This window comes from Dendropsophus ebraccatus, chromosome 9 (genome assembly GCF_027789765.1).
Source record: "Dendropsophus ebraccatus isolate aDenEbr1 chromosome 9, aDenEbr1.pat, whole genome shotgun sequence".
In the NCBI taxonomy this organism is placed as follows: domain Eukaryota; kingdom Metazoa; phylum Chordata; class Amphibia; order Anura; family Hylidae; genus Dendropsophus; species Dendropsophus ebraccatus.
In genome coordinates this window covers 112,332,578-112,343,494 of record NC_091462.1, presented here as the reverse complement: position 1 = coordinate 112,343,494, position 10,917 = coordinate 112,332,578, and the positions used below count along the sequence as shown (strand labels likewise).

At 56.1% G+C, this 10,917-nt stretch overlaps 1 protein-coding gene and 1 pseudogene across 3 annotated transcripts in view; both read left to right on the top strand.

The window, feature by feature from the left end:
* Nucleotides 1-1,575: 1,575 nt before the first annotated feature.
* Nucleotides 1,576-10,917, top strand: part of LOC138801538 (sulfotransferase 1C1-like) — a 24,240-nt gene continuing 14,898 nt past the window's right edge. The window contains exons 1-2 of one of the 3 annotated variants that reach the window (XM_069984461.1): nt 1,601-1,673; nt 3,153-3,249. Coding sequence is in view for 1 of the 3 variants with exons in the window: in XM_069984459.1 (XP_069840560.1) it covers nt 1,659-1,673 (15 nt within the window). In the remaining 2 variants the exon portion in view is untranslated. Of the gene's footprint in view, nt 1,674-3,149; nt 3,250-10,917 lie in introns of all 3 variants that reach the window. The other 2 variants (XM_069984460.1, XM_069984459.1) reach the window with 2 other exon arrangements.
* Nucleotides 3,611-3,785, top strand: LOC138802262 (U2 spliceosomal RNA; annotated as a pseudogene).

Here is a 10,917-nt window from a genome sequence, read left to right as displayed (position 1 = left end):
CTGACCTCTGTTCTCATGATCACTGAGGGTTCCAGCAGTCAGTTCCCCACCTATCATATAGTTGTCACCTATCCTATGGGTAGGGGATAGTTTTTAGGCTTCAGATAATTCTTTATAGTGTACCCCACACTTAGATCTGTGGGGGTCTGAGTGTTCACATCCTGACCGATCACTATAACAAGTGTGGAGAGAAGCAGCCAGCGAAGCGCTTCTCTCCCCATCTGTGACTGCCATTGGCATTCCACCTCAGTAACGCGGCACAGAACCGAGAGAGAGAACGCGCTTACACTCCGACTGATCAAAACATTGGACATGTCTAAAGATTCTTAAAGTGACAGTGTCTACTTAAATGGGTAATTGGCTTCTTATATGACCGGTCAGGTTTGTCACATAGTACTGGACGGATTAGGGGTTGGCAGAATTGTGAATGCAGCTCTGGATGCCGTACGTCGTTACATGTCTATTAAATATTAACCAAGAGGGGGAAAAGCTAAAGATATCACTAAAGAAAAACTGGAGAAAAGGTTGTATTGTTGGAAAGGGAAGGGTTAATATTGTGAGGCGATGGGGCCTCCCTGACAGGGGCTGCTGAGGCGTGAGGCACAGTGTACCTCTGATAACTGGTCCTGTGATGGGGTGCACAGGGTTAGGGGTCATGTAGGTGTAAGGTGTTTCCAGTGCTGTGACGTGCCATATAGTTACTGTACCGCCATACAGATCAGAGCTGACACAAAGGAACGACCCTTCTCCTCTGTACAGACGCCTCAGCTCTGGTCATACAGGACACCACACTGTCCCTCCTATCCAGTCACCTATCTGTATATAGCAGAGTGGGAATATAAAGATGCTGCGCTGTGGTGCATGCTGGGAGTAGTAGTGTGTAATGATGTCTGCTGTGCAGTAGAGACCGCCGTGTGACCCCCAAAGGCCAAGATTCCCTCTGTGAGGCCTAAAACAACAGGAAGAGCCGCAGAGCCGGGGGAGGAAGATGGACTTGGCGGGTGATGTTTTCCTTGTCACTATTCCAGGAGAGCAGAAAGTCAGATATACACAGATGTAGCAGAGCTGAGTGTGTCATCTGGGATGCCATGTAATCTGTGGTGTTACATAGGACTGCAAGTCACACCTACTACATTATCTGTGGTGTTACATAGGACTGCAAGTCACATCTACTACATTACCTGTACTTATAGAGATATCACTGTGTTATCTGTGATGTTACATAGGACTGCAGGTGACAGCTACTATATTATCTGTACTCAGAGATATCACTGTGTTATCTGTGCTGTTACATAGGACTGCACTGTGTTATCTGTGGTGTTACATAGGACTGCAGGTGACATCTACTACATTATCTGTACATTGTGTTATCTGTGGTGTTACATAGGACTGCAGGTGACATCTACCACATTATCTGTACACTGTGTTATCTATGGTGTTACATAGGACTGCAGCTTATACATGTGTCTTCCATGACACCCTCAGCTCTGCTACATGTGTATGGGCTGCGGAGTGTGTGTCAGGCTCGGCCTCTCTGGCAGGGGGCACACCCTCTGTGACGTAGCGGGTTATGGACTGTATTTATAAGTCATAGGAACGTGGTGCTCGGAGAAGGGAGTCGGGGCAGAAGGTGGAGAGCGGTGGCTGCACGGCTCAGGATGGAGACCTCAGGTGTGAGTATGGGGGAGGGGGGTCTGCGGGCACAGGGGGCATCTCCAGGGCACAGACTATGTGATAGGTGATGATATGGCAGCCCTGTTCTCACCCACATATGCTTATGGGGGGATCACTCAGCTTTCCGCAGACCCTGAATGGCACAGACATCCTCATTGTTGCAGTAGCTCTACCTGTGTCAGTCCTCACTGCGGCTCTAGAATTCTCTTCATAAAGCCGAGACCCCCGGCTGTAGGTGTCTTCTCCCATAAGTGGTGCATGGTGCGCTGCCAGTGTTAGAAGGGAAGGAGCGCCCACGGGGCAGGATGAAATCCACATCTACAATGTAATGAAGACGCCTGGAAGGATAAGGACATTCCAAGGAGTAGATGTAAGAGAAGAAGAGGCTGGAGGAGCTGTGTATACCGTGTAGTGTGCCGTGTAACACGCACCCCTACAGCTCTGCTCATCCTGCGCCACGAATAGAACAGCGCGACAGTGAGGACTGACACAGGACAGGAGGAGGAGGAACAGGGAGGACTGTGTCCCTACATAACCCTGGGCCACCCAATGTATAGAAGGCTGGGTGACAACCACCTGAGCCCTGTAATAGTCACCTCACATAGTGGATGGGAGCAGGGGCAGATGTGGTGCCTGTCAGGATGCAGGGAAAGCTGGGTGTCAGCCTCTATGGTTACAGGTCAGGTGCCCTGATACTTGATGTTTGTGCGCTGGACTGGGTGACCGGATCAGCCAGAGAAATCCAGACACGTATTAATCTCTAGTCACACGCCTGAGCGGAGAAGCTGCATGCCCAGATTAGTGCCAGGGTCGCCATGATGGAGGGCAAACACGGACGTGATCCCGTAACCGAAGAGACGCGCCAAACATGTGACAAAGGGGCGACGCAGGAACCAGAGACATGGGGCATAAAGTGAGGATAATGGCGGCCGTGGCTGATAACAGGGAGCAAAAGCTTTCATTTACCTGTCCTACAATCAGCATCTCCATATCTGAAAATGGCTGAAAACAGGGAGCAATAGCTTCTATCCACCTGTCCTACAGTCAGCTTCTCTCTATAGAAGTGGCTGATAACAGAGAACAATAGCTTATATCCATCTGTGACATGTTGCTGCCCATGGTGAGACTAACAATTCCTTCCATACTTGTTATTATCTATTCAGTCTCCTTCCCCCAGTTCTCAGCTGCTGCTTTCTGCTGAAGACACAAAAATCTGTGTGCAAGCTTTTCTCTCTGCCCCCCCTTCCCTTCTGAGGCAGTTGATGTAAACAAGTCTCTGGCAGGCTGTATCTGCAACATTGTAGCTTCTTTACAATGCCAGGAGGGATAATCACAGTGAGTTCATAAGCAACTTGATAATTCTCCCAGCATTACAAAGAAGCTACAATGTTACAGATACAGCCAGGGACTTGTTTACATTAGAAGGGAGAGGGGGACAGAGAGAAAAGCTCACACACAACTTTTTGTGTCTTCAGCAGAAAGCAGCAGCTGAGAACTGGGGGAAGAAGACTGAATAGATAACAACAAGTATGGAAGGAATTGTTGGTCTCACCATGGGCAGCAACATATCAAAAGGTATGTTTGAGTGGAATACCCCTTTAAGATTTTCTTCAGAAGTAGTGTGCACTGTTTCCCATTATCATATGGTGGGGATGGGTGGGGTGTAAGTGAATGGAGTCTGCAGTGTAAAGCACGGAGGATAGTGCTAATTTTTGTGGTCTCAGCAGCAGAACATATGTACTGACTCATCTGAACCTAGATACATAAGAGAAGGGGGGCTCCTCTCTCATCTCCCTGCAGTCAGCATAGTGTCTGGCCACCAGGTGTCAGGAGAGAGCGACTAATTCCTACCTAGTTGTATCCTAGTCACATCTGCTTCTGGAAAAGCTGGGTGACAACCAATATGACTGCTCTTATAATGTTGACAACTCTGAGAAACTCTGTAAAAAAGCAGAAGTACTGTTCTTATGAGTTTAATATCTGATCTGTCCCCTATCTGGGGACCATATATTAAATGGATTTCTAAAACAGTGAGATGGAAAAAGAGCTTGCTGTGTCCTCTCCAGACATTGACCTGGTATTACAGAGCTTCTAGATTCAGCGCTCAAATAAAAAGCACAAAAGTACGGGATGTGCGGTGACTGCGGGGGCTGTAAAACTTTAGCTTGAAAGTCCTTGGTAGTGCAAAACAGGAATACAGTGTGTGCAGAATTATTAGGCACGTTGTATTTCAGGGGATTCTTTGTATTACGGAACAACAACTATGTTCTCAATCAACCCAAAAGACTCATGGATATCAAAGCTTAATAGTTTTGGAGTTAGAGTGTTTTTTTTGTTTTGTTTTTTTGTTTTTGGCTTTTATCTTAGGAGGATACCTGTTTGTGCAGGTAACTATTACTGCAGAATTATTAGGTAACTTAATAAAAACCAAATCTATCCCCATCTCACCTGTTTATTTTCACCAGGTAAACCAATAGAAAAACAGAAAATTTAGAAATAAACTTTTCTGACATTCAAAAACGTCTTTACGATGACACTCAGGCACCTTCCATCCATAGATTCTGTCAGTTACTGATCCGATTACGATGACACTCAGGCGCCTTCCATCCATAGATTCTGTCAGTTACTGATCTGCTTACGATGACACTCAGGCGCCTTCCATCCATAGATTCTGTCAGTTACTGATCTGCTTACGATGACACTCAGGCGCCTTCCATCCATAGATTCTGTCAGTTACTGATCCGATTACGATGACACTCAGGCGCCTTCTATCCATAGATTTTGTCAGTTACTGATCCGATTACGATGACACTCAGGCGCCTTCCATCCATAGATTCTGTCAGTTACTGATCCGATTACGATGACACTCAGGCGCCTTCCATCCATAGATTCTGTCAGTTACTGATCCGATTACGATGACACTCAGGCGCCTTCCATCCATAGATTCTGTCAGTTACTGATCCGATTACGATGACACTCAGGCGCCTTCCATCCATAGATTCTGTCAGTTACTGATCCGCTTACGATGACACTCAGGCGCCTTCCATCCATAGATTCTGTCAGTTACTGATCCGATTACGATGACACTCAGGCGCCTTCCATCCATAGATTCTGTCAGTTACTGATCCGATTACGATGACACTCAGGCGCCTTCCATCCATAGATTCTGTCAGTTACTGATCTGCCTACGATGACACTCAGGCGCCTTCTATCCATAGATTCTGTCAGTTACTGATCCGATTACGATGACACTCAGGCACCTTCCATCCATAGATTCTGTCAGTTACTGATCCGATTACGATGACACTGATGCAAGTGATGGAGCATTGTTCTGCTGAAAATCATGTTTTTCTTGAACGATACCAACTTCTTCCTGCAGCACTGCTTGAAGAAGGTGTCTATCAGAAACTGGCAGTAGGTCTGGGAGATGAGCTTCACTCCATCCTCAACCCGAAAAGGTCCCACAAGTTCATCTTTGATGATACCAGCCAATACAAATACTCCTGAGTTGGAGTGGATCACTCTGCCTTTTACTGATCCAGCCTCGGGCCCATCCATCTGGCCCATCAAGAGTCACTTTCATCAGTCCATAAAACCTTAGAAAAATTTGTCTTAAAGGACAAGTGCCATTAAAAACTTTTTCCCAGTAATTGAAGCACATTACAAAGTTATATAACTGTGTAATATGCTTCAATCACCTATCTGCCTCCCTTCCCTGTCTTTTCCCCCCTCCACCCCCCACCAGGAAGTGTCCTCACTCACACAGACCTGATTACTGTCGTCACCGTCACCAAGCTCTCCTCTCAGCTCCTTCTTCTGTTACACTAGCCTCCCCCCTCCCCTGCATTGTCAGGTGACAGGCTTGCTCAGCTCCCATTGGCTGAACAACTGCAAGCCATCACTTGTCACATCTCACTTGCTTATCTTCCCTCCGACTGACTCCGGCACATAGGCAGCTCCCCCCTCCCTCATACCCTCTCTCCCCCTCCCCTCATACCCTCTCTCCCCCTCCCCTCATACCCTCTCTCCTGCTGCCGTGGACTCAGTGAAGGAGTCATGTCACTAGAGAAGATAAGCTGAGCAAGCAGAGTCACCTGACAAGGAGGGGGAGGGGGAGGCTGGTGTAACAGGAGCTAGAGCAGCCCTCCTGCTGATGACTCATCCTCACAAGAAGGAGCTGCCTGGTGACGGTGACGACAGTAATCAGGTCTGTGTGAGTCAGGACACTTCCTGGTGGGGGGTGGAGGGGGGAAAAGACAGGGAAGGGAGGCAGAGAGGTGATTGAAGCATATTACACAGTTATATAACTTTGTAATGTGCTTCAATTACTGGGAAAAAGTTTTTCATGGCACTTGTCCTTTAAAGGATAAGTCCGGTGAAAAATTTTAATTTTAAAGTATTGTATTGCCCCCAAAAGTTATACAAATTACCAATATACACTTATTACGGGAAATGCTTATAAAGTGCTTCCTGGATAACATGGTGATGTCACTTTCTGGATAACACGGTGATGTCACTTCCTGGATAACATGGTGATGTCACTTCCTGGATAACATGGTGATGTAAATTCCTGGATAACATGGTGATGTCACTTCCTGGATAACATGGTGATGTCACTTCCTAGATAACATGGTGATGTCACTTCCTGGAAAACATGGTGATGTCACTTCCTGGATAAGATGGTGATGTCAAGACCCGACTCCTAGAGCTGTGTGGGCTGTGGATGCTGGAGAGGATGATGGCAGGGGGACACTGAGGGACACAGGGCACTGGAGGGACACTGAGCATCCCTCTGCCATCATTCTCTCCAGCAGCCACAGCCCTCACAGCTCTTTTATCTAAGAAGTGAAGCCTTAATGCAGTAGTAAGTGCAGGGAAAAAAGCACTGTGGGGGAGATTTATCAAACATGGTGTAAAGTGAAACTGGCTCAGTTGACCCTAGCAACCAATCAGATTCCATTTTTCATTCCTCACAGACTCTTTGGAAAATGAAAGGTGGAATCTGATTGGTTGCTAGGGGCAACCAGTTTACTTTACACCATGTTTGATAAATCTTCCCCTTTATGTGCATTTCCCGTAATAAGGCCCTGATCACACTGAGCAAAACTAGCGGAATTCCGCGGCGGAATTGTCCGCCGCGGAATGCTGTTAACCTCCCTCTCATAATGGGAGTCTATGGGAGGCGTGCGTTCCTGCTCTGTCCGCACTGAAGAATGAACATGTTCACGCGGAGAGATGCTGTGAAAACCCGTGTCATTATGAGAGGGAGGCTAACGGCATTTCTAGTTTTGCTCAGTGTGAACCCAGCCTAAGTTTATTTTGGTAATTTGTATAATATTTGGGGGCAATATAATATTTTAACCTCTTAAGGACATATGACGTACCGGTACGTCATATGTCCTCACTTGCACTTCAAAGCTTTGAAGTGCCGCGATCCCGGGTGCCGCGAGTAGCCCGGGACCGCTGCTATTAGCGGGCACGGTCTGATCGCCGTGCCCGCTCATTAGCTAATCGGAGGCAGCTGTCAAAGTTGACAGCTGCCTCCGATTACCGGAGGCAACGTTTCCCTGGGGTCTAGTGGGGGAGATCGCTCCTCCGGGACCTTGTCCCGGAGGAGCGATCTCCGTTACTGATGCCGGCCGGGGACGCGTCCAAGATGGCGCCGTCCTCGGCTCGGCACTCGTTTACTTCCGGCTGCAGCAGCCGAAAGCAAACGAGTGCCGATCTCATGGATCTCTGCAGCATATCTATGCTGCAGAGATCTCAATGAGAGATCACAGTGTATATACTAGAAGTCCCCCAGGGAGGAATAACCCTAACCCCAGGGGGGCTTCTAGTATATGTGTAAAAAAAAAAAATATAGTGTTGTTTATAGTAAAAAGCCCCCTCCCCTAATAAAAGTCTGAATCACCCCCCTTTTCCCAGGTTTTAAATAAAAGTAAACAAATAAATAAATAAATAAACATGTTTGGTATCGCCGCGTGCGTAATCGCCCGAACTATTAATTAATCACATTCCTGATCTCGTACGGTAAACGGCGTCAGCGCAAAAAAATCCCAAAGTGCAAAATTGCGCATTTTTGGTCGCATCAAATCCAGAAAAAATGTAATAAAAAGCGATCAAAAAGACGTATATGGGCAATCAAGGTACCGATAGAAAGATCACATCATGGCGCAAAAAATGACACCTCGCACAGCCCCATAGACCAAAGGATAAAAGCGCTATAAGCCTGGGAATGGAGCGATTTTAAGTGACGTATATTGGTTAACAACGGTTTGAATTTTTTACAGGCCATCAGATACAATATAAGTTATACATGTTATATATCGTTTTAATCGTAACAACTTGAGAAACATGCATAACAAGTCAGTTTTACCCCAGGGCGAATGGCGTAAAAACACATTTCCCCCAAATAAAAGAAATGCGTTTTTTTTTTCAATTTCACCACACTTTGAATTTTTTTCTGGTTTCGCAGTGTACTTTATGCAAAAATTCAGCCTGTAATTGCAAAGTATAATTAGTGACGCAAAAAATAAGGGGTCATGTGGGTTTCTAGGTGGAAAAATGCAAGTGCTATGGCCTTTTATGCACAAGGAGGAAAAACCGAAAACGTAAAAACGAAAATGGGCCATGTCCTTAAAGGGTTAATAAAACTTTTCACTAGATATTTCTTGGCCCAGTCTTGACGTTTTATATCATGTTTCTCGTTTTTCAGCCTTCCTTACCTTGGCCATGTTCCTGAGTATCACACCTTGTGCTTTTTGATACTCCAGTAAATTGCAGCTTCACCCCCGGCCCCCGTGGATAGAATGGCGCATACACAGTAACCGGTCCGCGGTTCAAAAAACGAACTGCGGCACCGGCTTCCTCGTGACGGCGCCATTCTATCCATGTGTCATATTAAAGAGGATGTACCTAATGGTACATCCTCTTTAACAGTTAACCCATTACACTCCAGCATATGCTGACTGTCACTGAATAGAAACCTTTAAGAAATTCACAGAAATGCTGTTTAAAGACTTTACATCACACAGAATACTCCTGAATGAACATTACACTAGTGTCGCGCTGCATAGGAAAACCTTTAACAGCACAAACAGCAGGGTTCTGGGACCCTGCAGATGTATGTAGAGCCGGTCAGGAGGGGGGGGGGGGGGGGTGGGGGGGGGGGTGGGAGGGGGTGGTAATAATGTCCCCATGTTCAGGGGGGGGTGGGGGGGGGGGGGGGGGGGGGGGGGGGGGGGGGGGGGGGGGGGGGGGGGGTGGGGGGGGGGGGGGGTGGGGGGGGGGGGGTGGGGGGGGGGGGGGGGGGGGGGGGGGGGGGGGGGGGGGGGGGGGGGGGGTGGGTGGGGGGGTGGGGGGGGGGGGGGGGGGGGGGGGGGGGGGGGGGGGGGGGGGGGGGGGGGGGGGGGGGGGGTGGGGGGGGGGGGGGGGGGGGTGGGGTGGGGGGGGGGGTGTGGGGGGGGGGGGGGGGGGTGGGGGGGGGGGGGGGGGGGGTGGGGGGGGGGGGGGGGGGGGGGGGGGGGGGGGGGGGGGTGGGGGGGGGGGGGGGGGGGGGGTGGGGGGGGGGGGGGGGGGGGGGGGGGGGGGGGGGGGGGTGGGGGGGGGGGGGGGGGGGGGGTGGGGGGGGGGGGGGGGGGGGGGGGGGGGGGGGGGGGGGTGGGGGGGGGGGGGGGGGGGGGGGGGTGGGGGGGGGGGTGGGGGGGGGGGGGGGGGGGGGGGGGGGGGGGGGGGGGGGGGGGGGGGGGGGGGGGGGGGGGGTGGGGGGGGGGGGGGGGGGGGGGGGGGGGGGGGGGGGGGGGGGGGGGGGGGGGGGGGGGGGGGGGGTGGGGGGGGGGGGGGGGGGGGGGGGTGGGGGGGGGGGGGGGGGGGGGGGGGGGGGGGGGGGGGGGGGGGGGGGGGGGGGGGGGGGGGGGGGGTGGGGGGGGGGGGGGGGGGGGGGGGGGGGGGGGGGGGGGGGGGGGGGGGGGGGGGTGGGGGGGGGGGGGGGGGGGGGGGTGGGGGGGGGGGGGGGGGGGGGGGGGGGGGGGGGGGGGGGGGGGGGGGGGGGGGGGGGGGTGGGGGGGGGGGGGGGGGGGGGGGGGGGGGGGGGGGGGGGGGGGGGGGGGGGGGGGGGGGGGGGGTGGGGGGGGGGGGGGGGGGGGGGGTGGGGGGGGGGGGGGGGGGGGGGGGGGGGGGGGGGGGGGGGGGGGGGGGGGGGGGGGGGGGGGGGGGGGGGGGGGGGTGGGGGGGGGGGGGGGGGGGGGGGGGGGGGGGGGGGGGGGGGGGGGGGGGGGGGGGGGGGGGGTGGGGGGGGGGGGGGGGGGGGGGGGGGGGGGGGGGGGGGGGGGGGGGGTGGGGGGGGGGGGGGGGGGGGGGGGGGGGTGGGGGGGGGGGGGGGGGGGGGGGGGGGGGGGGGGGGGGGGGGGTGGGGGGGGGGGGGGGGGTGGGGGGGGGGGGGGGGGGGGGGGGGGGTGGGGGGGGGGGGGGGGGGGGGGGGGGGGGTGGGGGGGGGGGTGGGGGGGGGGGGGGGGGGGGGTGGGGGGGGGGGGGGGGGGGGGGGGGGGGGGGGGGGGGGGGTGGGGGGGGGGGGGGGGGGGGGGGTGGGGGGGGGGGGGGGGGGGGGGGGGGGGGGGGGGGGGGGGGGGGGGGGGGGGGGGGGGGGGGGGGGGTGGGGGGGGGGGGGGGGGGGGGGGGGGGGGGGGGGGGGGGGGGGGGGGGGGGGGGGGGGGGTGGGGGGGGGGGGGGGGGGGGGGGGGGGGGGGGGGGGGGGGGGGGGGTGGGGGGGGGGGGGGGGGGGGGGGGGGGGGGGGGGGGGGGGGGGGGGGGGGGGGGGGGGGGGGGGGGGGGGGGGTGGGGGGGGGGGGGGGGGGGTGGGGGGGGGGGGGGGGGGGGGGGGGGTGGGGGGGGGGGGGGGGGGGGGGGGGGGGGGGGGTGGGGGGGGGGGGGGGGGGGGGGGGGGGGGGGGGGGGGGGTGGGGGGGGGGGGGGGGGGGTGGGGGGGGGGGGGGGGGGGGGGGGGGGGGGGGTGGGGGGGGGGGGGGGGGGGGGGGGGGGGGGGGGGGGGGGGGGGGGGGGGGGGGGGGTGGGGGGGGGGGGGGGGGGGGGGGGGGGGTGGGGGGGGGGGGGGGGGGGGGGGGGGGGGGGGGGGGGGGGGGGGGGGGGGGTGGGGGGGGGGGGGGGGTGGGGGGGGGGGGGGGGGGGGGGGGGGGGGGGGGGGGGGGGGGGGGGGGGGGGGGGGGGGGGGGGGGGGGGGGGGGGGGTG